General features: G+C 39.8%; 2 protein-coding genes across 13 annotated transcripts in view; one reads left to right on the top strand and one right to left on the bottom strand.

Annotated features, from left to right (window-relative positions):
* LOC121946553 (serine/threonine-protein kinase WNK2) overlaps window positions 1–13,729 on the bottom strand; it is a 53,723-nt gene extending 39,994 nt beyond the window's left edge. For 5 of the 12 annotated variants that reach the window (XM_088082016.1, XM_088082019.1, XM_088082020.1 and 2 more), the window contains exons 1-2: window positions 13,056–13,728; window positions 11,881–12,703 (exon numbers count right to left, since the gene is read on the bottom strand). In XM_088082016.1, the coding sequence (XP_087938142.1) occupies window positions 11,881–12,531 (651 nt within the window). In that variant the 5' untranslated portion in view covers window positions 12,532–12,703; window positions 13,056–13,728. Of the gene's footprint in view, window positions 1–11,880; window positions 12,704–13,055 lie in introns of all 12 variants that reach the window. The other 7 variants (XM_088082021.1, XM_088082023.1, XM_088082024.1 and 4 more) reach the window with 4 other exon arrangements.
* A 241-nt stretch (window positions 13,730–13,970) lies between these two features.
* On the top strand, window positions 13,971–27,073 carry LOC121946433 (ninjurin-1). Its single transcript, XM_042490990.2, has 3 exons — window positions 13,971–14,086; window positions 22,110–22,347; window positions 25,393–27,073. The coding sequence occupies exons 1-3, from the start codon at window positions 14,015–14,017 to the stop codon at window positions 25,533–25,535; spliced, it is 453 nt and encodes a 150-aa protein (XP_042346924.2). The 5' UTR covers window positions 13,971–14,014; the 3' UTR covers window positions 25,536–27,073.
* The last annotated feature ends 139 nt before the right edge of the window (window positions 27,074–27,212 follow it).

Below are 27,212 nucleotides of genomic sequence, written 5' to 3'. Positions count from 1 at the left end.
AAGCCTTGTCAAGGAGAAGACTGAAAGTCACGAACACCATCGAAGACGACAAGCCACGTATTATAATAAGACAACAGTGAAAATCAACCTATGGCTAATTGACCTCTCTACTGTTTGGGTGTGAAGGGAGTGAGCTGAGAAAGATGAGGGAGAGGCTATGTGGAGGCGACATATGACAAACAGAAGTTCCCTTAAGTGTGAGTAAAGAAGGCAAAGTATTACATCAGAGCTGCCCTTATGACTACAATTAACAGTAAGTGGACCATGGTGAAAGTTTGTTGTACAGGAGGTTAAGTGTAAAACTGTGTCTGGCTGATTGTGACCGCGAGTTAGCCAATGTGGATTAGCCCATACAAACCTCCTGTAAACCTCTTTCCTGTCACAGACTAAATGCGTGGGCTGACAAACAAACAGCTCTTTGACACAGAGATAAAGACACAGAAATTTCCGATTACACACTTGCCTCCTCAATAGACTAATGCTTCTTATGCAATGGCCATGATGACAACTGCTGACTGATCACATTTTTTGTTTTGAGCCCAAATGACCCTGGATTTCTTAGAAAAATGCTAATAACAGTATGAGTTTCTATGAATCAGATAAATACCTGTTAGTGTCAGCCAATTATTCATTTTTCCTTAGATAGACACTTAGAAAACGATAGTCTAAAGAAAGATGTAGGGCTGAGTATTGGCATCCGAAACCTTTAAGGTATCAACAGAGTTAACCCACTTCTGGGGAATACAGAAACTTCTCCAGTCAAACAATACCTGCATTTGATCCTTTTTGCAGCTCTAGGAAGAAATTACTATTTGCATGGTTTTACTCTCAGGCAATCACCACAAGCATACTTCATTCCTGAAAGCATCATTACGCAACTTTTGTTGGTTGTTGAGTCTCATTGCCAGAGATATATAATAAAAATATTTAACAGTTTAACTTAATTATCAATGCTGACTGCAACAGAAATAATAAGATAAAAGGGAATTTGTCATTTATAAAATTGACGAGTAATTCATGTTCAATAATTACTAAACAAAAAAGCCTTTAAAATTAAATTCATCATTCATAAATTATTAATAGTCTATATAGTAAATAAGTATATAAGTATACTATAAGTATATATATATTTAGTCTACATAAAGACTGTAGATGGCAACATGGTAAAATCGTGATTTCCCGTAGCCTAATGTGTCGTTACATTGCTTGCTCTATCTATCCATCCAACAATCCAAAACCCCAAAACATTACACAAATAACATAAACCAGAGAAAGGAAGAAAAGCATCTCAATTTAAAAGCTGGCACCACAAAATGTTTGGCATTTTTGCAATTCGATTTAAACAACTGATTAATCGACTAATCTTGTCAGCACTAAAGCCAATATATGCACTAAAGCCAATACAGGCCTGTCAGTGTATTGGCTGGGCTCCAATTTTAGAGGCTCAGCGAAACAGAGAAAGAGTCAGACTGAGGGAGGAGTCCCCTGGTGTCCTAATAACTGCCAAAGAAAAACAGCAAAGAAAGCTGACATATGAAACAAACTTTTAAAACATTACCCTCCAGGGGCAAAGTAGAGGGATTATTTCACACAGAAAATGCCACATATTCAATAACTTTGAGTACTGTTAAGGACGTCATCTCCTGACTAAACTGGCTACAAGACAAGATGCCCAAACTGTAACACAACCTCCACTACACAATATTCTGCTAGAGATCTTTGTGTTTTGATCAGATGCAAACAGTAAACAGATCAATTAACCTCCTACTCCCTGTTAACAAAGTCACTGGGGTAGACAGGTGGGTTGATTAGTTGGTTGGTTAGTTAGTTTTTAATTCTGTGTCATTCAATTTCGGGCCCATCCCATATGGGATTTACAACACCCCATCATAATTTAAAGCTCGAGTCATCTTCCCGTTTTACAGATATCAGCAAAAACTAAAATGTAGGTACATAAAATAAAATAATTTACAAAAAAATATATGACCAATATTCTTTAAAAAATGAATTGTATAATAAAAAATACATTTTGCAAATTTCTTATATTCAGAGTACCCTGATTAAAACTGGTCTTACTGATACACCTCATCAGTAGCGCATAATCTAAACTATATTTATCCTTCAATGTGATTCTACAGTCAAGCAGCAAATACTAAAAAAGGGCAAGTTTTCCTAACTATTTCCATTTCAAATTAACAAGACTTCATGGTAGACAGTAGGCAGTGTTAACTAATGTGTCCAGCAGAACCTGAGGCACAACAGCTGGTGGTGAAATCTTCAACACAAACCCTCTGCACAGACACCAAACATCCGTGCCTAATGGTAACACACAGATACTAAAGACCCATTGTAAAAGCCACAGAATAGCAAATACAGATAGCTATGAATCGCTGTGGTGCTACGATACCAAGGGTGGAAATTTCACCAAGCTGCTCGAGACAAATATTAACAAATGTGTTTAATACCCATGCAAAGCCTAGTGAAGCCAGCGTGGACTGTTGCAGGCCAGAAAGTGACTGTTTGGAGGGTGGGCAGACTTGCACATGTGCCCCTTTTCCCACATCACTGATGATGAGGGTAAGAGCTGAGACAAGGGAGAGAAGAGTGGTGTGCTTAATAGTAGCAACGTCCTGAGCTGAACTGGGCGGCCCAGCCAAACCCCCTCCCTGGACCGTTTCATCAGTCGCTGCAGTGTGGGGGAACAGAGCCAGAGAGACAGCCTTGATTCAGCATAATGCCATGACCCAGACTAAACACCACACAGGCAAAACCCAAGTAAGGTAAAAGCAGCCTTTTTTCTTAATGTCCGAAGCATCTTTACCAAAACTTTTCCAGGTCATCAATAATAAAAACAATTTCAAGAATGGTGTGTTAAATGCATCACTGCCAGCTGTTAGTGCAACTACCAGCCTATTTCAGGGTTGCCGTAGGTAAAAAGACAGCATAGCAGAAGGAGTTTCTATATTAACAGTACTGGCCAATGAAATTATAATTCCTAACTAACAAGGTGCTGTAATATTTATCAGGTTTGACAGCAGACTGAATATGAGATAACTCCTGCAGGATGAAGAAACCAATGACTAAGATTAGTGTCAAGGTACTGGTGTAACAGACCAATAGCTACCCTTAGGAGGATCCACTGAAGTATTTTAACAAATGCCAGATCAACAGATCACTTTGCATTTCTCCCCAATTTTTGTTATATTTTGCTGATGGTAAGCATATTATCATAAACTCAATTTTTGTAAAAGTCAACCCAATGCAGCATCACCACAAATTGCAGCTTCTTAAGTGACCACAGCAACTCTCTGACACAGTTGAATATGATCAGCTTCATAAAGGATGCACTCAGTACTCCAACACTATTTTAATTGTAAATTTCATGCAACCTAACAACAGCATGTGCTTCATATCTGGGTCCTCATGCATTAACTTAATTGTGTCAATGTATTTTCCATTACGCTAAATAGATTAAGGTTTAGTAGGTCACACCTTCGGTACCACTTTTGCCTCACTAAAAGCCAGGGAAAACTGTGCAAGTATGTGCGTACACATACACACTGAAAACCCTTAGACTGTTCAACCTCATATAGCCATGCCAGTTGACAATGCTTTAAGTATGGATATCGCTTCAAAGAAGTTTTAAATTTTAAAACATGAATGCTTCACACACATCTTCAACCCATCAGCACAGAATATCTGTATAATCAGCACAGTTTATAAGTGGGATACCAAGATTAAAGTGACCAATTCAGTTTTGACCAAATATCTCCCCTTCAGTTATGACGTTGAATAACGGCCAGAAAATATGATCTAACTGAAGCTGACCGTTGACTTTTTTTAACATACAATTTTGTAATAATTAGTAAATTAATTAGTAAATTAATTCTTTAGCTATGGCCAAATACATGTTCAGCCAGGTCACAGTGAGGTCACAGTGATCTTGAACTTAACCACTGAAACATAGCAAGTTCATTATTGTGTTCGAAGTAATTCCCTCAAGGTGTTCTTGAAATATCACATTCACAAGAATGAGACAGACAAGGTTATAGTGGCCTTGACATTTGACTACCAGAATAAAATCAGTTCATCCTTGAGTAAAAGTGGACGCTTGTGCCAAATTTGAAAAAAAAATCCCTCAAGGGGTTCTTGAGATATCCTATTCATGTGAACAGGATGGATGGACAGACAACCTGAAAATATTACAGCTCCAAGCCACAGATGTCACAGGTGCAGAGACATAAAAATTCAGAGCTAAACTACGTTCATCTATCCAATAGCCCCTGAACATAAGAGGCTTTGCATATAAAATGAGCTGTCATCATAAATTTTAACAGTCTAGAGTTAAACTCAAACTGTTAAACTGTGTGGCCACTTGTTTTTCTCTTGTTATTACGTAAATAGCTTGGTGATGCAGAGGTCAACTAGAGTGTGTATACTAAAAGTAACCCTTGTCTTCATACCACAGAGCCTACAGTAACTAAGCAGGGGGCCTTCATACAAATAACCTCCTTAAATTCCAAAAGGGATTACTAATCCTAATGAGATGTTGTGACACTTTCTATTGTTGGGGAGGGACGAGGGAGGTCAAAGACCATTTAGTGAAATTCATCAGTTTAAGGTTCGACTGCAGGAGAGTGTGTGTGTCTCTATTGTCTATTATCATCAGTGAAGGCAATAATGTAAATCGGGCAGATGTGCAGGCACAGCACACACAATTTCAGATTTTGACCACTTGATCAAATGTTTGTTAGGTCAAAATAAGGGTGCACACAGGGATGCAAGAGGTCAGATTGCTTAAACATTATTGGCAAACAGTAATGCAGAGGTGGAACAATTAGGCGATTAACAGAAATTTAATCTGCAACTATTTTAATCAGCAATTAATCATTTCGGTCACCTGAGTGTCACTGAGTTTTGGACAGGTTGGACTGTTTAAAACAAAACAAGACATCTAAACTTCACTAGGAAAATTTCATTGCCTTTTTAAATATATATATATATTTTTTTTTCTGGCATTATATGGACTGAACTTTTAGAAAACATTTTTCACAGAAATTGTTAGTCAATATCCTACTGTAATGTACTGTTAAAGGGGAAAGGTCTCAATATGAAAACACATGCCAAACACAGTCAGAAATGCACTGGCAAAGAGGAACAGTAGGTCTACATAGATCCTCAACAAAACCAACCACAAAACAGAACTGGAATTTGCTTAACAGCAATACAAACTGTGGTCTTAAAAGTGACAAAAACAACATCTGACAAGCATTATGAGCTTCAACAAACGAATGTTGGGCTACTGCAATGTACTGGTGTTGCTTCAATTTTCACTCCCTCTGTTTATTGAAGCCGTTTCTGCTAAGCATATCAAACTCCTATAAGCATTCTGAATTATGCACATTTTCTGAGAAATCACATTTACACATATCTACTTATAACTGTCCCAATAAGCCAAATCTTGCTGGTGGGCTCTTCAAATGTAGCAAATGAGGAAGAGAGCTTTCCTTATTTGACAACTAATTCTCAAACCATTTTAACAACTTGTTGTATGTGTATACAGCCTTTACTAAAGGTAAAGAAAAACTGGTTGGAAAAAAAAACAGTTGAGTTATGGCGAAAAGATGAAACAGATTCAGCTTTTGATGAAAGGTAACCAGACGTCATGCTGCTGTGGCTAATCAAGTAACCAGCGATCAGACCAGAAAGATGCCTGCAGTACATGGGAGGAAGTGTCTGTTTCTATTGTAAATATTATAGTAAATAAAACAAATACAGTAACAGCTTGTGTGAACTTCACTCTGTGTTTGCATGTACAAGTGTCTCTTGAGGTGGTAAAGGTACAGTTATGATTATTAAAAAGTCATTCAATGGATCTTTTAAACCAATAATAAACTCAAGGAAGACAAATGCTGAGGTAGTGAGATTTGCTTTCTCTTCGCCCTCCACTCCCCCACTAATGGGCCATTAAGTGACACTCCAATACCACACAACTCTGTGGCTTATCGACGCAATGCCGAATTTGGTGAGAATGCAGCCAAACTAACAATGAAAATGCAAATTGAGGCAGCATGGTTTGACTTGCCACGGTAAAAAGTGCCAGTGGAAAAACCCCACAGGACATCATTTTTCTGTGAGCCCATACAAAAATGTACTAGCCAGAGTCTGTCTACTATGTATTGCATCTAGACTCCATTATGCAGCCTCTTTCCAATAAACCTGTTGAAGCTATACCACAAGCCACATTGCTGTGGCTTTAACGGGCTTGTCCCCCTTCCCTCTCCAGTTGGCTGAGTGACACAGGAGCTCAGGCATGACCGAAGATGAGCCCACTGATAAGGCACAGTTAGCTCCAGCCACTGGATCTTGCAGCCCCTTCTTCCCTGGGCCTCTTAATGCCAAATGGGCTGTAACCATTGACCCACTTGAGCATCTCCAATTTTGTTTTCTTTTTGCCATCTGAACAGTCAAGAAGTGGTTGTTATCGCTACACATGTTAATCCATAGAGGCAACCATAAACTATGCTCAGTAACATAACCATCCTTGACATAGCTCAGTCTAATCTACCAATACAGCAAAAAACAGTGTTTGGAACCAAGACATTGACCTAGTGACTCATTGTGTCATCTGCCGGGTCTGTTCAAGAATTCCAAAATCTCAAGCAAACACCAAGAGACAAGCAGCTTCAGATCACTGCAACGGTATCATTGCCAGCTCTGCATTCACAAACTGAGAGCCAGATTTAATCTACAGAACAACAAGCTCACTGCCAAATACCACAGAGAAGTCTGCACAGAGTCAGAAGTAAACTCTGTGTCTGTGACTGTGTGCACAACATTCAACACCAAGATAAAAATCTATACACAGAGCCACAATTGGCAGAAACAGGAAGTTTCCAAAGTTTAAAAAATAAATTCCAGTGAGCAATGATAAAATGAGACAAGGCAAACAGAAACACAAGAAGTGTTTCTCCTCGACAATGAAAAACTCACAACAGGCATCTTTCTCTCAGATTAACATCCTTGCCTGAGCCAGGGCCATCTGTGTTATGCCAGCAACCTGGCACAGAAATAGAGATGTGGGGGAGATGGGAATGGGAGGAAAGGGGCAGAAGGTTGAGAGAGAGAGAAGAGGAGGGAGGAAGAAAGACCGAAAGAATAAACACAGGACCAGATTAAAATTTCTAGGCAAGAAAGCCATGTGACCATTGGAAGGAGGGAAAACAGTGGAAAATCACAGAGTCATATCTCCTTCTCTACGTCTTCCAAAGAAAGATACTCTGTCTTCCCCTGTTTTCCACCGCAGCTCACCGAGCTAGGTAAAGCTGGAGTTATCCACATGCAACACTGAAGAGTAAATATGCATAACAGGCCCAAAATCTTCAATGTTTTGGGTGTAATCTCAAGACTAGTTCATACCTGTATATGACAGAAGACCTGGTGTGACTGTGAGCATTGGGAGGGTTCTTGTCTCACACCACAGTCTTTAAAGTGACTCATTACATGACACATAGCAGCATTAAACATGCTGGTAAATACCACAAGAAAAACAAACTCGAAATTTCTCTTCAAGAAAGTCAATAAAAAATCTTATTCCCTGCACTAAGATGAAGAGCCTGCTGGCCAAGCTTATTACACCTACTCAGATTAAGGATGTGTTCAGTGTATATCATCACACAATGAAGCAACTCTAAACCTCATCCAAAAGACTTAACGTTTGGCACTTTAATCATGGCTTTGTGTATAATAAAAGCTTAAAGCTACAGTTGGTGACATTTATTTTTTTTCAAAACCAACCTTTTTTCATTTTTTGCTAATATTACTAGGGTTCTGCAGTTTAAGGCTAGGTAGATTTAGGACTTTTTAAGAATTTTTTATTGCCACTCGAAATTAAGTTTAAGACCAATTAAAAAATAACCAAAAATGAAGAGGAACAATCTTGCTCTGCCTAAATGTTTATTGAAATATAAAACATGGCTTTTTGACCAGTGAGAAAGTTAAATTATCTACCACAAATGTTGAAAGGACAACCCTTTTTAGAGTTGAACACATGAAAGACAATGAACATATTATATTATCATAAAAGTACCTATTTGGTTTACCAACAGAGGTGGAAAACATCTGGCATTTCTGGCCTGCTTCCTGGACAACTTTGGGTTTCTCATTCTGCATGGGAGATTCCACAGCTTGGATGGAAACATCATGATGAGTGTAAGAGAGGGAATTTATTAAATCACTTGCTTTAAATGTTTTTCTTTTTTTTTATGTCAGTAATTATTCTGAAAATTTACAATGCAATTTCAGAATCACTGGTCACGAACTGCGGTCAAACTGTCAAACTGTTACATTAACCAGAAGCACCGACCACCGGCCGCACCAACTTTCTTATTTTACAGCAAAACAGACGCGAAAATATGTTTCTGAAAACATCTGAGGCAAAAAATAAGCAATGTATTAACAGAATATTGATTAATATTTGATCAGCGTTGCCTTGTTTAACAGTTTGATTGCAGTTCATAGAGTGATTGATATGACTGACAGCTGCATTAGAGACTCCTCTGTTCCAGTCGGCTGTTCCTGTCGCACCTCCGTCTGTTTCCAGTGAATGTCATTAGATGCAGTAGGACGAGGGGTACAGGACATGTTTTTTTTTTCACAGACTGTCTCATGTATTTCATTCAGAATAAAGTGACGATTACAGCAAATATGACAAAGTTATTTACATAAATGTTACCAACTCCTGCTTTAAACATACCAGAAACTTCCAAAATAACTGGAGCTGAAACAATTAGTCAGTTAATCAATTGATGGTGATTGTTCTTGTCATTATGTGATCAACCGATTAAGTCATTTTTGAAGCACAAATGCCCAAATTTCCTGGTCCTAGCTTCTGAAATGTGAACATTTGCTGTTTTTTTGGTTTATATTTTTGGAGTGCCTTTTCAGTTTTGGACTGTTCATCAGACAAAACCAGAAGTAGCAAAGTATGGCTTTACTGTCATTACTAATTAATCTGTTGGTTATTTTCTTGATTATTTGTATGGCATTTAAAACACCAGAGAGGAGTAAAAAATATATTTAAATTTAAATTTACAGTAATGTAAAATACGGGAAAGCAACACATTAATTTTTGATGATGAAAATAACTTAGTTGACATTATGATTACATATCAAGTTTTGCATTTACAGATCTGGCACACTTTATTTGTCTGACCTAATTTGGCACCGCTCTAATAGTTTAATATTAAACTGCTTGTCATAAACCACTTTGTGGGCTCAACTCACTGGACGGTCAGTTTTATAAAGGCAGGGTTAATTGACATGAGATCACAAGCAGTTCCTATCAACTGAGGAAGACACCACATAAGACCTTATTGACTCAGGCACAGAGTCTCAATAAATGGTTCTGATCCACTCGGTGAGCTAATGAACTAGAGTGTGCCCTGATGAAAACATTGATTGGGTCAGCATAGCATGTTGTTGTATCCAACAGTTTCTATGGAAGACTATGGACTCAAAGCTACATTATATGCAAGTTTCCTAAAGCTTAGGGCAAGTGGGATTTAAGAATTTTTAAGACTTTTTAATTCTCCTTGGAATACAATTTAAGACCAGTTTTTCAAAAAAATATGTACTACTTAAGGTAAGGGAGAATTTGATTGTATTGTTTTATTTTATTTTTGAAATATTTATATAAAATAAAACATGACTTTTTGTTGATGTTTATGCAAGAGGCATTCAGTAAATCATTATTTTGAGGTTACCCATTATTTTGAGCGTTTGTAATGCAATGTCAGAAGATTCCCATATTCAATGTCTTAGCATTTTTTAGACAGTTGAAAGATTGATGAGACATATTAATGCTAATTAAAGCCTTATTTTCAGGTTAATGGATTCAATGCCTTTCAAGTCTTTTTAAGGGTCTGCAGGAACTCTGATATGAAGGAGCAATCAGATGATTGTGATGTGATGTGTGTTCTCACATGATTGTGAGAAAAGACCATTTGTATTGTAATTAACATCCGTTATTGACTGTCCACTAGAGGGAGTTTTAATGTGCCACTGGGGTAGAATAAAATGCAGTAAATTGCTTCCTGTTCCACATCCTATCATCCGTTGAGTCCAATTGCAGCTCAGTGTTGTCAAGTTGAGGAGATCGCTCACTGCTACAATCAGTCTGCATGACATCATCATCCAAATGAAGTCATCATGTCTGTCAGTACTGGTGTATCTTTCCTCGTTCCTAGCCTCCTAATGGCATATTATCTTCCAAGCCCTTTCTCGTGATAAGGTTGCGTCACAGGCTTGTGATGCTACAGCTAAAAACAAGTTTAACTCTTTCAGTGCATTCTTTAGTCCCTCAGGTTACTGACGCAGCATGTTTTGGGTGCCTTAGGAATTGGTATTCACTGAGGCTGCGGGACCGCCACACAGTTCCCAGCATGCTACAGCGGACTTCAGCTGCTTCCTGTCTGCCTACCTCCTGTTGCACAGAGGGAGGGAGGCAGGGAATAGCACAGCTCGTAACATGCACACATACTGCCGGGACAGAGCACACACATGCATCTCCTGCATTGTCCACTCTGATAATTGTACGCAGTGTCATTACATTACCAGCTGGAGCAAAAGAATGAAGGATGGTTGAACGCAAACTGTTGAAAATTAATCCTAAACTATTTTAATCTGAATGTCAAAAGAATAACAAATCACAGCAGAAGTTCTCTGTCTTTGAGGGGGCCAGTCATGCTTACTGTAGTCCCCCTTAAGCCTCCTGGGAGAGAGAGGGAGAGAGAGGTAATCCCTGCTGCAGTCTCCAAAGGACGGAAATAATTAGTTAATACCTTTGCACAGTCTAAGCTGGTGATTTTCCTGTGTCTGTGTAATGCAAGACAAGATAGACACTCCTCGTGCATGGGCAAAACTGCTGATCACCATACTTCAATGGTGGTGTGCGTCTCCACGTCAGCAGCGAATGCTTGTCAATCACATTTCCTGTGTAAACCATTTAAAATTTAGCGGTAACCCATTTGCAACTTAGCGGACTCCCTTGTGAGGCTGATTGACAGCTCCCTGAAGACATCACCATTACGGTAACATCATGTGTGAACCTTCACCGACAGACAATGGGAGCACAGGGAGGGGGCTTCCTGCGGGTCAGGCATTTCTCAAGTACTATAAATCACTTATGTATTTCTTGAAGATAACAAGAATGTGAAAATAGTGTTTACTAAATTACACGTGTTGATTAAAAGTGTCTCCCACGCCCATCTGCAAGAAGAAGAATCTAAAAAAAGGTTGGTATATGTTGCTGCTGAATGTGCTTTAATCCTTTGAAACCTGGATGGACATCAGTTTTCTTGTGCTGTGTTCAGCAGCCTTTAACCAGCATTTAAACCTTTGAAACCTGAGCAAATTGGTTTTTATTTTTTTAAAAGAATGGGGATAAAGGCAATCGTCAATTTGGCATGAAATGTTCCACAAATTGCAAAAAAATTCTAAAAGGTTACAAGAAAATAACTTTAGTTTTCAAAGAATTAAAAAAGGGCGGGGCTATCAAATAACTTAGACAAAATAAAGTAAACTATATTTATAATTATTAGAATTATATATTTAAAATTAGGTTGCAGGGGGGGGAATATTTTATTTTAGCTTTTTACAGGTCATTTCCTGTTTTTGTTCTTTTACTTCTTTCTTTTTTTTTTTATTAATTTCAAGTAATTTTTCACATTTTTTCTGCTAATTTTTTTTATAATTTCTTCTCTTGCTCACTGCCTTCTTTCCATGTTTTTTTTAAGGAAATCAGGCTATTTGTTTCAGAGTGATAACTGCTTGGGTGTCACAGAGTAAGTGTAAATCAGATGGACAGTGTCAGTACTTTACCTGCAGCTCACACCACGCAACTTCCACCCAGGTCTCAGTATCCAGGCCCTTGTAGACCGTCTTGAAGGATCCTCTCCCCAGCTCTATGTCAAATTTGAGGAATCTTCCTCCCGGAGATGTGGAGACAGCTTTCATCTCTGCCTCCTCCTCGTTCTCCTCACTGGCTGCCTTGATTGCGGCTTTCCCAGCATCACTGCATGTAAGATTCACTGCATCTCCACCTCCTTTCTCCTTCTCCTCATCGGCACTGGCGCTCTCTGTTGCACTGTCTTTTTGCCCACCTTGACTTTCAGTGCTGGACCCTTCCTGTATCCCACAACTAGTCCCCCGTGTCCTGTCCACTATTGTTCGCAGGTTTATGTTTAGGATCTTATTCCTGTTATCGCACTCAGGTGCTTCAAAGGCCTGCTCATCTGCATCCGAGAACCATAGGCTTCTCCTGATGAATCTCTGATGCACATTCCTCTGATAACTGGAGGAAGGGTATGCACTGGGGTCACTCCCACCTCTCACTACTGAGTCCACATGATTGACATTTCCATCACCCATGGCCTCATACATATTCATGGCCAGGTTGCACTGAGAGTTGGGTACAGATGGGTATTTTAGTCCTGTGTGGGCCTCGGAGTTTGAATTAGCCTCCGGCTCCATGGTGGTTTAAAAGTTCAGTCACTTTGGTTTCCAGGTCATTCGTGCCATGGCTCCCAATATGCAGATTTAAAGATGAGTACCTGCAGCGCCCACTCGGTGACGCAGTTTGCCAGCAGAGGCCTCTGACAACAGTGGGATGGATGACAGACGAGATTTCATCCGATATCGAGAGCTGCGAAACAAATGTTGCCAGTTAGAAAACAAAATCCAACCATTGCTAATGTGCACAGCAACGCTAAAGCTATACACAAACCGAAATATGGATGTCAGTCACTCTACAGTTAAAGTTAGTTGAAGTCATTAAAGCAGGTGGATACAGAAAAAGACAAGCCCACGAGTTAAAACACATTGTTAGCAAAATCCAGGTGAACAAAAAACTAGCTAGCAGGCTATGACGACACAAGTTAAGTTTAGCAATTCAACACTAACGTTTGTTGCTAATTTAGCGTCAACGTTCAGATTACAATAGCTTGGCTGGTCTTCAAACATTTTTATTACACTAAAAAAGACGGGACACGACTTACCTTCGTTAAAAAAAACGTACAAAACCGACCAAACAAGCTCGGTTGAACTCACGCTAGCGGCACAAACGGACCTGCCAGGTCCAGAACCTCGCTAACGTTAGCCGATTGTCCACGGCAAAAAGGTGGACTTTAAAACGCCCTATCCGCATTGTATCCCCATTTTCACATACAAAAGCTCCCCAGACGACCAAAAATAAATAAAAATTCAACTCACTCTTCGCTAAGTGTACATATACCTCATACTGACGAGGCAAAAAATACGAATATGTAGTATTTATCTCCTCTCAAGTCCTCGCATCCCTCTGTTCGGTTGCAGCTGACGATGCCGAGTCTCTCCACGGTTTCTGCTGTATGCGGAGCGTGTAGTTGAAGACCAGTCGGACCGCTTTAACACTCGAGAAATTTTACTTTGCCTGCCTCCCCTCCCTCGGCAATTAATTCACGCGGACAACTGTTTTCGCTTGTCATCGTCTCTGCCCATTAGGTTAATACAACGGCGAGGCACACCAATGTGTTTCCCATTCAGCTCGCTTGGATCCACGCCCCTGGTAACGACTGGAGGGACCGTCCAATCACACAGCACGCTGGGACACTCACACTGCTGTACTGATCAGCAGTCAGACTGACATATCTCACATGAAAAAGACTGTTGAGAATTAATGTAAGGGAATGGCATATGGTTATCCCTTACAAAGCCTGTTATTGCCTGTAAAATGTCTTTTTCACGCCCTTTTCAACTCAGCCAATCACGTGTCTCCCTGCCTCTCACTCACTACCCTGCTGCATAACACAATTTCCTTGGAAATCCACAAAAATAATGATATAACTGGTTTTGTGGCCATGAAGCTACATATGCATCTGCTATTCCTTTAAGCAGGCTATATGCTTGCAGGTCCAGTCCTCTCTTCCCCCACAACAGGATACTTTGCAGCTCATTTTCTCAGAGCAACAGCCTGCAGATGAGGTGCAGGCAGCTCTGTCACATGCATGGGAAAATGATGAGCAGCAGCAACAGGGGAAGTGGGACTGAGGTAAGACATTTAAAACTATATTTTAAAAAGATAAACAGATAAATCCTACATTGTGTCACGTTAAGATGTATATGTTTCAGGTAGAATAGATTGGTATGTTGCACAACTTACAAGTGCAAGAAATGAGAAAAGCCTGGATGAAATATTTCTGTGTTTACCAAAAGCTTTTCATTCTTGCTTTCTTGCAAATAACCGCATCCAAATCGAACATCAGCTAATCCAACATGTATCATGTGTAACAAGGAACAAGTGCTTAGAGATAGACACATTGAGTTGTCAAGTTTACATTGTTAAATTCTTGTTTGTCAAAGAGGTGTTGATTCACCTCTGTGATCATTCCCAAGTTAGTTTGCAGGGATGCTGCACTTTTATGTAAGGTGATTATGTGGTCACATTAAAGTATTCTCTTCCCGTCGCTTCTCACACCACTTTGGCCTCCTCTCATATGTCATCATGTCATATATGACGAAAAAAGAGCTATAGGTAAGACATTTGAAACCATTTTTAAAAAGATGAACAGATGAATCCTACATGGTGCCATACTAGCATATCTACGTGTCAGGTAAAATAGATTGGTACAATATGTTGTACAGCTTACAAGTGCAAGAAATGAGAGAAGCTTGGATTCAGTTGTCTGCCCACTGAGGAAGTTGTCATTCTTGCTTTCTTGCAAACAACAGCATCCAAATCCAATGTAAGGGAAATCCAACAAGTGCCTAGAGATAGACACAGTGAGTTCCTGGAAAATGTAATGGAATTCAGTGCAGCAGTTATGATAGTATGAGTTGTGAAATTCTTGTTTGGACTTTTTCAAAGAGGTGTCGATTCACTTTTGTGGTCATTTGCGAAGCCATAGTTTGCAGTGATGTCGCACTTTCACGTAAGGTGATGATGTTAAAGTATCCACCCTCTGTGGCCTCTTTACTTTCACGCCACTTTGGCCTCATCTCATATGTCTTCCTGTCATCTATCTGAAGGAAAGGGAGGAAAGGGAGCTATACATAAACTCTGCAGGATATAAATGGTGCTGAATGGGACATGTTGCATGTTGCATTGACTTAGGAACAAGTCAATAAAAGACAACACTTAGACATCGTCATGTCTGTTTCATGCATGCAGTGTCAGATGACAGTCTAGTTCAGCAGTGAAGCATTGTTGGCACCTGAGTGGCCTTGTAAATAATGAATTCCCTCTTTTGTTTCCACTTCACCAGCCAAAATACACACACACACACACACACACACACACACACACACACACACACATGCACACAGTTTTACTTTTACATAATGTCATCCTGCGTCATGCCACAACAAGGGGTGTTTATTGTGTTTTATGTGGCGATTGAAGTTGCCATTTGACAAGTAATCACAATATATTGTAGATCAGATGCAGTTTTACAGGGCATCGCTATGTCATCTCCATATTCACTGTCTTAACAGCGCCATTTAATTTCAGAAAGATGTGTGTGACTGTGTGTGCGTTTGAGGAAGAGGGGAGGAGGAAGAGAGAGAGAGACCCTGGCAGCCAGAGGTACTTCCTTGTGACTGTCAGCCAACAGATGCAGAACGTAATACCCTTACGCTCAATAAAATGAGCAATTGGTCTCATTTACAATGTGTGTCTCCCACCAGTGTGAGTCAATAATAATGGAATCAATCCATGGTCGTTTTGTGGAGTGAAGCTCCTATATGCAGACTTTCCCCAGGCTTTTAATATCTGAGCCTGTGTTACACTGAAACCTGAGACCAATCAGATTCTGCGTAGATGTCAGTACAATGCTGGCACATTCTTGAGCACCGCCTTTTTGCCAATCAGTAGGCTCTACACTGACATTTCCTGAAGAATGAGAAATGTTTCAGTATCTGAGACTGCACTCTCAAACAGCCATGTTTTCTTTGCACTGCGTAAGGCTGTAAAACTAAAAGCTCTACAGAGAATCATGGAAATTAGATTTACAGTTGGGTCGATCCTCATCTGTAGGAGGGCCAGAATTTGAGGTGAGTGAGAGAGGGAGGCTGCTGATAGGACATGATGGATGGAGAGCAAAGAAGTGCTGATGTGTAAGAAAACGACCAAAAGAAAGGAAAGGAGACACACACACACACACACACACACACACACACACAGCCATGCAGTTACAGATGCGGGTTCATACGCTTTTTCATAATGTTGCTGAATGGCAGCAAGTCCAATTAGCTAAATAATAAATGCAAGGTCTCAACATGTCCTAAGTGGTGTCTTGTACTGTTTCTGCAAAGAGCTTTTGACATGTCAGATACAGAGTGGTACAAAGCAATAGTCATGACATGCGCTCACAGTAAGTGACATGCAGGTATTTAGCTTAGCGGTAATCAGTTAGTGTGATGATGTGGGAAAAGGGGAAAAGTTTAGGATTATAGGTTTGCAAAGTTGAATGAGTTCATTTCTTTTTGCTTGGTTGGAAGCAAGCCAAAACTTTACCTTTTGAATACACAGTGAAAAACAATTTTATATGGATCAATTAAGATTTAGGTTCAATCTCAGGAGGAATTTAGAAATTGCTACCCTATTCCAAAGGCTGCATTTTCAATGCAGGTTACCCACTGCACTGCAACCAACCATGAGTTAGACATTAAAGATAGTTTTTTTTATTAAGGGAGATTTTATTCTCTCCTGTGTGAAAGGGTATTGGGTAGCTGTGGCTGTAAAGAAGCAGTCTTTTATTTGTTTTTAAAACAGCGCTTGAATTGGCGCTAGCTTGAATCTCACTTACTGATCTCTCCCTGAATGACCTCCAGGCTTTTTAGTTTTTCAGCTCAATTACTCCTCTCCACTCCACTGTGAAGGTAACATCCAGCAGTGAGCATGCATTTTCAAATTTTCTCCTTAGACTGGAGAGCAGTTAAAGTGGAAATAGACACTTTTTTGCTTTAACTTGTTTTTATAAAGTAAATGTTGATTGCACAATATAAAGGCTACAGAGTAATGACATCATCTATGTTTAAATTAGTTCCCTATATAAGCTTCGCTTTCACAGTGCATTTCGGTATTACCCCTTTTCCACCAAATAGAATCGGTTCCATTCTGGTTCCTGTCCCTAATTTTGAACCTTTCAGAGCATTTAAACCATAATAATTTGTTTCAGAACCCGTAAAGTTGGTTCTCAGCTGCAACCAAAAAATAGCAGATTTTTCTTGATCTAAAGTGCGAGCCATGACGACATCAGTGGGTGTGTCATATTCTACAGGTTAGAAAAAGAGAGGATAGAGAGTGCAACAATGAAGAAGTCAAGTGAAGAACAAAAGAACAAAAGTTCACAATCAATGTAATCCATGGTGTTGCTACCACTGTTCACCTTTGCAATGGTTCTGGTGGCAAAAGAGAAGCTGCTGCCAGGTATGGTCTCCTGGGAAAAAGGGAGGCTGGATTTACAGCATGATGGAAGTGCTTTAACCATTGCATAACAAAAAAGAGGAAGAGTTGATCAATGTGTGTTACTGAACTGGCCCAGGGGGCCAAAGTGTCACGGGGCCACCTTGACTTTCACCTGTGAAATGTCATTTAAATGAACATGTATCAAACAGGAAGACACTCAAAATGACCACAAGGAGACACAAAAAGACCATAAAGACACGCAGAGGAACTGCAAAAAGACACAAAATTACCACAGAAGCACAAAAAGATGCATAATGACTACAAAGACATGCTGAACAACAACAACAACAAAAAGGAAAAACCACCACAAATCCTGTCTGTCTTGCCTCTGTCTGGAAAGGTGGGGCTTTTAGCATATCTGTGCCCTGGGGCCCATCCTCTCTTAATCTGCCCATGATTGTCTCTATTTTATCTGTATTATGTGTTCTTTGTACTGTGCTTTCACTTTGTAGGTATATACGCATATGTTTAAAATAAGAAATGATTTGTTTGGGTATTTTTCCTTCATTAGTTCAGTCACATTATATAAATGTACCCGATCTTCTCACATTGGTCAACAGTGTTAGTTTAAGAGATATTCTTTAAATAAATTACTTAACAATCTGATTTCCTTCAAGATGCTTTCTCTCATACCCACACACTGTAATATTAGTGACACCTGATCTGATTATGCAGAAAGCTGAATGTGTTAGATATTGTTGTATGAATCTATCTGCTATTCCACAGTGACGCATAACTGAGCGTTAAAACAGATTTAAACAACTTATCTATCACTCGCTGTCTTCCCTCCCTCCTCCTCGTCCTCCCCTCCTCTCCGCGGTGTGTCCCCTGAGTCTTTTCCAGACAAGGAATGTGGTGTGAATTATTCATCGCAAAAATGAGCATTAAAACCTAGGACCAGTACAGAGCAATTGACTTAATGAGCACCTTTTGTTTTAGATTGTGGAAAGCATCCGTAATGGCTGGGTGACTAACAAGACTGACAAAAGTCTGTGTTTGTTATTAAGGGTGTAAGTGTAATCTAAATGAAAACCTGGATAAGATGCAACCTGTCTCAACCATATCCCTCTCTTGAAGGCAGTGTGACATACAATGGCCTATAGTCATTATCTTTTTGCTCTACATCATCTCCTCTGCTGTGATTAGGTGTTATCCCATGTTCTCAGCCAGATGATATGTGGAGACAGCAATCCTCAAAATAAAGCTTGGACTGACTGATTAGGTGGCATTTAGCATTGGCCTACAATACTATGGTGTAAGAGTCAAAAAGAGTTATTTATATTTGCTGGTGAATTTCTGGGAAAATCCATCGGCTGTGTTCCTAGACACACTGACTGCACGTTTCCAACCTGCGATCTCACAACAAGCATTATCTCACTGTGGTCTGTTGACTCTGGGATAAAGGGCCGTCTCTGAAAAAGCCTCTGTCAGTGTTTGAGAGCACAACGGCTGACCCTGACACGTCATGACAGTGTGCCATTTGCGGCGTTGGGCACAAATCACACAAGGGTGCAACATTGCACCACATCTCTTTCCCCCTAGACTACAGGGAAACACGTTTTGAAGAAATGTTTATACCAAGGGGTGTTATGGCTCAGAGTAAAAAAGACTCAGAGACGAAGCTGTCAGGATGTCTCTGCAGTGTTCATATGAACCTATGCCAAATTATAAAATCTGAAATGATAGGTAAGCTGCCAGATGTTTGGCCAGTGACACGTGTAATCCATGTCCTAAAAAGCAATGGCTTATTAAGAGAATTAAACATGGCCTCTGCGAAGGTTATCTCAGGATTTAAAAAGAAAAAACTCAGTGAAATAATAACCGCAACCAGGGTTCTCCAACCCCCACGACCACACCTTCATGTACTTCCCCCTCACACATAAGCATAACCATGCCAGCCAGATTGTTGTGAATCTCCCAAATTCATTGTAATTCAACTGAAGCTACCCTGGAGCAAATTAGAGGGTGCAATTTTTCTTTTCTCTTTCCCTGGAGCAGAAGGAAGACAGTTTGAACTAGCTCTGTGGTTTGGTTAATCCCTGACAAACTATGCTCTCTGCAGCTGGAGGTGGGGGCGTGTTGCGGGGAAAAAAAGGGAAGGAATCAGTGTCGAGGAAGAGGCTGCAAGCACTGCTGGTTATTTTTCATTTGCATAGAGTGCACAGGCTTTTGCCTTGACTCAACCGATTCTTCATTGATGGTGCTCAAGAGTTGGTGCTGGTTGCTGAACAGAAACTCCAGGTGGATGTTCATTCAGCAGCAGCGCTCCGACAGAAGATGTTTTTTCCATCATTTTAAAAGAGAGTGATTTCTTACTCATCAGCAAGCAGACTGTTTATCTAGCACCTGCTGGCCCAGTCTTTCTCTTTGCAGTGCAGAGTCCACTGGGATGGAGTAGACACACACACACACAAAACCTGGCAGATCTTTTGTTACATAATCATCACCCCCACAAGAATCAATAGGTTAGAATACAGCATAAAACTAAAATTTATTTTGTCTTTAATGCCTTTGGTGAACACCTGTTGATTGAAGGGATATGGCCAACTCTACTTCTTCCAAAGTCATTGCTTTATAAAATATGTAAATATTTAGTTTTGTTGTCTGCTCAATATGCAGCAAAAATAAAACATTGGCAATCACAAAGTGGGATTAAAGGGAAACCATGCCTAATTTTCAAAATGTATACATGTTTTTCCTATGGTGTATGACAGCCCAAAAAATATTAGTAAATATGGACATCTCTCTCTGAAATTTAAAACTAGAGGGCTAAATCTCAATTAAGTCTGCAACTGTTACATATCATTTTTTTTTAAAAAATGTGTTGGGTCGTAGTCCAGAAGTGGGTTGTGGGTTCATTCTGTGTAGACTGCGGGTGACTTATGAACATGTCAAATAAAAAAAAAAAAGCCACTCTAGTTTGCTGTTTAGTTTATTCTTGCATTATATTTTATTTCTTTGTGCTCAGAGCCAATGTGTTGTTACATTTTGTGAAAGAAAATTGAATATTTGGTCATTTATCTAATGTGTGGATCTTGAATTAATAACTAAGAAGAAATCTGGACCCTTTGCCCGGACCTGTTGGGGAACCTCTGGTATAGATAACCCTTAGAGCAGACAGGGCAAGGTTCTAAGTATAGACAGAATCACAATGTTCATTTACAAAACCTTCCTGGTAGAAAACTCAGCACAGTGCTTATTTCATGTACGTGACACATCACGTACATGAAATAAGCACTGTGCAAGGACTGCCTCAATTGATTAGTTTTTAGCCACATAAGCCATCAGCACAAAGCCACCAGACTCAATTGACAAAAATAGTGATTTTAGATAAAGGGGGTTGCCGGTCTATCGCTGCCTTGATCAGTTAGTGTGTAAGGTAATAGCAGAGAAAATATTCTATATATAGTGTACATTTAAACTGATATTGATTTTTTTGATGGCTTAAATGTGTCGCTGTGGCCCAGTTCTCAGATGTACATTGCTTAGCTTAGATTTGGTCTATCAATGATGATGGCAAAAGCATCACAGTGCATAGAATCGTCCGGTAGGTTGGACTATTAGAACTATATGTTTAATCATACAGTTATGGCTGAAAATGCCAGAAAAAAATGAACAAGTTTGTCAATTTTACATATCGCTGCAATTCAACTCAACTGGCAGTTGTATACGTGAAACTGTTGGCGCAACGCCACAGTGATTCTGCCTATGTGAGAACATTTTTTGTTTCAGAATGGAAAACACTTAAATGTAATAAAGCTCAAGGTATATACATATATATATATATATATATATATATATATATAAGACATTTTGTGGGTCCACAAAAATCTGGCTCCCGTTTATTGTTTGTGGAGCAGCTCTTGACTTTATACCCTATGACATAACAACTTAAAGACTTACTTTTCTGCTTTTGAGAGTGAGTAGCTCATGCTCACAAATATTGATTGAACTTTCCTAAGCCATGGAAATCATTCTGAATTTAGGTGGTGCTCCCCTTTGATAAAGTATACTGCTTTGTAGAAAGAGCTGTTTGGGTTTTTTCTCAGTGCAGTTTTACAGCTAACTCTGTTATCCCCCTTGTAGAGACAGTGATATATGAGCAGGACATGACCGAAGGGTCACGGTATCACCCGCTACCAGTATGTCAGACACACTGCTTTGATTGGAAAAGTCAACAAATAGTGGAACTGAGGCTCGCAGCAACACATACCCTATGATGTGCTCAGAGAACGAGAAAATGTGCAGCCTGAATGTGATCATTTAGTGGATAGCCTTCAACACTGCACATGTCTTGTTCATATTCACCATTTTTTAATGGGTCTGTTACCAGTGTGTTAGTATCTCTTTGCTGTACTAACAGCTCTGTTTTCAAAGGTCACTCTTCTGTAATGGCTGCTCGTTGTGCTAATTAGGTCAGAGTGATAACCAGATCCTCACCATCAATGCAGAGGAAGAACAAATTATTGCTAGTCTCATCAACATGCTGCCTTGTTGCTCTGCTGGGAGAACAGAATGCAGCAAGCCTTTCTGTTTTTCTTCTTTCAGGCGCTATCTCAAAGCCGTAAACATTATCTTTATGCCAGTTACTTTCTTCTCTCCCTAGGCCTCCCATCCAGATGCCGGGCCCGGCGGCCCGGCCCCTCTAAACATGAACCACTATGCTAATAAGAAGAGTGCGGCTGAGAGCATGCTGGATGTAGCTCTGCTGATGGCCAACGCCTCCCAGCTAAAGGCTGTACTGGACCAGGGGCCAAACTTCTCCTTTTACACCCCCATTGTCACCCTGATCAGCATCTCCCTCCTTCTGCAGGTCACAGTCGGGGTGCTCCTCATCTTCATAGGTGAGAAAACAAACAGAGCCTGAGCCCTTTTGGTCCATAAACCTGTCTTTGTCCTCTAAGCTTCACATGTCTCAACCTTCACTAGCCCTTCGTGCACCCCTCAGCAAGATTCACCAATGTCAAGTCCACTGACTCCTGACAAACCCATTACCAATCGTAATCTAGTCGTAACCATGGCAACCAGGCCAGATGTCAGAGTTCACAAGGTTTTAGTGCTGCTGTCAGCACATGTGGAAGTCAAGGGAGGGATGTTGTTTCATTTTGTCTGTGAAAAAGTGTCAATATGTGTCAGTGCTCATGTCTTAGAGTAAATAGAAGCCATCTACTCACATGTCTAGAGATTTTGAAGATGTCTGCATTTAACAGTTACATCCAGGGGTTGGAAAAAACAGGTGCATTAAGATGAGAAGATGAGTTAGAGATGAGATATACTGGTGTGGGTAAGACTGTAGTATATTTTCCTCAGATGGACTGAACAGCAGGTCAGTGAACTTTAGCCAGGTCACACTGACTCATCTCAGCTCTGATGAGAGGAGTAAATAAAATACTGTTTATCAGTATCCTCCTTACAGCTCAAACATGACCAGTACTACTACTACCTGTATATTTTATAATAATCTATAATCTTAATCATCTAAAAATAATCATTTATGAATGCAATATAATATTTGGTTTATTTTCTAACTTTTGGCATTAAAAAACTAATTTTGCACTGGAAAAAAAAATCTGTATCGAGATAAAACACAGCCATTAAAAATGATTTTTATTTTATTTCTATATTTTTTGCATCTGATGTGTCTGTGACAATATTCTAATTTTTTTCTTCATGTCACTCTTTTTTTAGCATATTTTTTCCCCCGCCAAAACAGTGACAGAAAGTTGACACTGAAAAAAAGAAGATTTAGAAAGGCTGTCATTGTTAAAAAAAAAAAGAAGAGTTTAGCTCATATCAAAATGCAAAAATATCAAAACAAAACAACTAAATAAATTCTTTTTTTAATACCTGTGTCTTATTTTTCAGTAGATTTTTTCAGTTTGTTTTGTGATGTCAAATTTTGTTTTTGATGCAATGTCACTGTTGGAGCTACTTTTCTGCAAAAAAAGATATATATTTTAGAGAGCAACAGAGATGTATATATACACATTTTTACCACTTTGTATTTTTTCTTGGTGTTAACTGTGTAAAATCATAATAACAGTAATTCATCATCATTACTATGATCAATAATAATTAACTTTAAAATAAGATTTTGCCTTTGCATCTTTTTCCACCACATGTCAGAAAGAAGGTCAGTCAGCATGTGATAGTCATCACACATTCATGAACACCTGCCCCATCTGACCTCCTCCATCCCCCAAATCTTCTGACTCTCCTGGCCCCGTAGCAGCACCCCTCGTCTCCACCAGAAAATCAACACATCGCACTCATCGCTCTTTTCATTCTTCCTCCTCCTTCATTTTCTTTGACTGCTCTGAACCCTGCTACCCCCACCGCCCTTCCCTCCCTCACCCGTGGATCCAGCTCTGTCTAATGGAGCCAGTGGTGCGTGATGTGAGTGGCCTACATACCACTGACCCCCCCAAATCTCAGTCCACCCCACCCCGGGCAGATCAGACACACACACACAGCCAGGCGGGGTCCTTACACCGTTTAACCTTTGGTAATCTTCCACAAACAAACACACACACATGCGCGTGCATGTGCATGGACAAGTAATGTATCTGTAGAGTCACAGTTCCCTACACACACATTCCCCTAATCACACCTTAATTTAAACATCATTCATAGGCTGATCCCTGTGATGATGAAATGACACCTTTTACTAGTTGTCATAACATGGATTAGTTGAGGTTATTTTGCGAATTTTGTTAACATCAAGATGATTAAGTACAAATAAAATGAAGCAGAGTCAAACAGGAAATACAAGCTTCCCTTGATCAGTTGACTCTTCCCTGTATTGTTATTTCTGGTTATTTCTGTGTGCTTTGAACCAGAAGCCTATTTGTCTTAGTTTGTCTTCAGTGGCTGAATTCACAGCGACAGACTGATGCCTAATAACAAGTATTTGGAAAACACCTCAATGTAGAAACTCTGAATGTGTTAATGTCATCACGGGTCAAAAAGGTAATAAAACTATACTTTTTTAAAATGAATCACAAAAAACAATCAAAAGATACATAGCTGATTTTGTACTGTACATGCGCACTACATTTCTGAAAATTATATTCTTCTTGTATGGTATCATTTAAGCACTAATTTGTATTGAGTTGGTAACCTTTCCTTTTCAACTGAGCTTTAACATTTGATGCATGTGATGAAATACAGAGATGGGCTACAGCATGATAGGCTATTTATTTATTTTTCCTAGAGAGAAAAAAATGTGTAGCACGTTATCCTAGTGATTAAAATTAATTATGAAGTAGGTTATATAAGGAATTTGTTTAATGCAATCAAAAACATGTTAAGATGAAATAAAAATAAAGACAAACAATCGCAACAGTCAAGAATGTTAATATAGAATAGAAAATTCCCTATAAAATACAGAAAAAATGCTATCACATAACAAATATGTATATATGTGCCTATTAAGTCTAAATTAGCCTATAAGCACTTCTAATACATATTTTTACTGAAAGAATCACTTTAGGTCTACAGGCCGCTCCTGAGCTGCAGTTTGCCTATCCCTGTTTTAAATCATGCACAGTCCCTTTTACATAAGTAAAATAGAATAAAAAATAAAATATGTCTGCTCAGTATAATCAAATAATGTTATGTATATTTTTTGAGCTTTTAAAGAGAACCCCAGTCTGCAGAAGCCTGAATTAAACTTTATCCTCATATGCCCTCCTCAAAATTAAATATCTGATCCTCTGCATTTTTTTGTGATCACTCTTGGACGTGAGCTCCCTGAGCCCAGAATTAAGAATATATGAATTTATGGTCGACAGTAAATCTGTAGATAATGATTTGGCTTGACTCCCAGAATCAAGTGGACTGCTAAAATTGAGTGTTTTTTTAATTGTGTTTCCTGGTTTTGTCTGCAGTTCAATGGAACCTGAATGATGAGCAGAAGCACTGGAGGCTGAACATTATGGAAAACTTGGCCACAGGCTTGGTTTTTATCATAGTTGTGGTCAACGTCTTTATCACAGCCTTCGGAGTCCACAGGCCAAACCGCAGTGACTGACCAAGAACACACACACACGCAGGTATTCTTTCTATTTTTGCTGCTCACATCTATTCTTTATGCTCAGCCTCTTTCTCTGCTCCCATCTCTGAACAAAGGTATATTCTCTCCCGCCTTTCTGTGCAGCTGTCTCCTATAGACATTCATGTAGTCAGCATGTTTTTGGTCCTTTCCTCCCCTGACCTGACCTTCACAATCCCCGACCTGACCTACAAACACACTGACCTCTCCAGGCTCTCAGAGAAACTTCCAATGGAAAATAACTCACACAAATTCCTACTCCTGGTCATTTACCAGAAAATCATTGTCCTGCACGAAGAGAAAACAGAAAACAAGAGAGAACCTGCAGTAGTGATGAAGGGGTCTGGTACGTAAACAACACAACATTTGTTCTTAGTGGACAAACAGGAAAGTGGAGACACATGTGACCTCACACTGTCTGTCTCCTTTGCTGCCCGAGAGTGACCCCGAGCACATGCCAGACACAGATGCACAGTTACACTCACTCACAAATGCTTACAGCAGAACAAGGCTTCAATTTTTAATCGCACTGATGACGTTCAAGCAAGATGTCATGCTTCTTTTCCAGACAGCTCAGGAGCTTTGACGGGTCCAGGAGGGTGTGCCTCATTTGACTAAAAGCTCCTCCTCACCTCCACTGCTTTAACCTGACCGACACATCTGCTGCCCAACCACATGCCTAACATTCAATTATAACAATGTTTGGTTGTGCCATGACTCCGAGTGAGCAAACCTGGAGTGTGTCTGTGGTTGTCCAGACCAACAGCTGGTGAGTCAGAGTCAACAGAAGTGCTCGTTAAAATGGAAGCCTTAATTAGACTGTGTTTCAGCAATGTCACCAAAACCCCAATTAGAGCCCAGGCAAATGCTCATTTTATACACTTCGGCGGTTTGACACAAGAACATAAGAGCAGTTTGAGCCTGTTTCACATAAGCATCTGCTAAACACCTGAAGAATATTCATGCTCCTATCTATAATTTCCTTCAACGTGACTGTGACAAAGCACCTTTCAGATGATAAACTGACGTCACATTCTGATCCTTTTTCCTCCTCCACAACTATCATTGGTAACCGTGGAAACAGCCAGACGAGCCAAGAACCAGATTGATGACACACACAGCTCCACTCAGGGCAGATCTGTGGACTGATATACTGTATATACATTATGTATGTGTGTGGCTCCCACTCTGCAGGCTCCATCTTAGTCCTAAAGTTGAACATGACTGGCTCTGCAGGGGTCCACCATCAGAAGATGCTGGTGATCAACAAGATCGTGCGCTGCAGGACTATTAATAGCTTCCTCCTGGGAATGTGGATACCAGTATTTGAAATGTACAATCACCCTAGTGACACTTGCAGCCCCCTTTAGCGCCTCCCCATCACTCCCTTCTCTCATCGCTTGCTCTCTCTCTGCAGAGAAGAAAGAGGCAGAAAATCAATGCTATTCTCCTAAGATCAGACACCTGAATTCTCCAGAGCTGGACTGTATCTTTGATATAACCATTTTCCTACTGACTCATAAATATAAGAAGTACTTGAAAGGGCTTTAAGTGAGTATGAAATGCACCCCCCCCCCCCAAAAGTCTGTCTTCAGCAGTCAACAGCGTTTAATGTAGCGTATAATTAAGTTGACTCCATTCATTCAATCAGTTTGA

The sequence above is a fragment of the Plectropomus leopardus genome, chromosome 9 (genome assembly GCF_026936395.1).
Source record: "Plectropomus leopardus strain MGB_pleo_1.0 chromosome 9, ASM2693639v1, whole genome shotgun sequence".
NCBI classification, from domain to species: Eukaryota; Metazoa; Chordata; class Actinopteri; order Perciformes; family Serranidae; genus Plectropomus; species Plectropomus leopardus.
This window is presented reverse-complemented; position numbering and strand designations above follow the sequence as displayed.

Bases quoted from the DNA above. Each gene is read 5' to 3' on its own strand.
- LOC121946433 (XM_042490990.2), top strand. From the start codon at position 14,015: ATGAGGTGCAGGCAGCTCTGTCACATGCATGGGAAAATGATGAGCAGC. The intron at 14,087-22,109 runs GTAAGACATTTA...TTCTCTCCCTAG, and splicing joins ACAGGGGAAGTGGGACTGAG to GCCTCCCATCCAGATGCCGG. The intron at 22,348-25,392 runs GTGAGAAAACAA...TTTTGTCTGCAG, and splicing joins GGTGCTCCTCATCTTCATAG to TTCAATGGAACCTGAATGAT.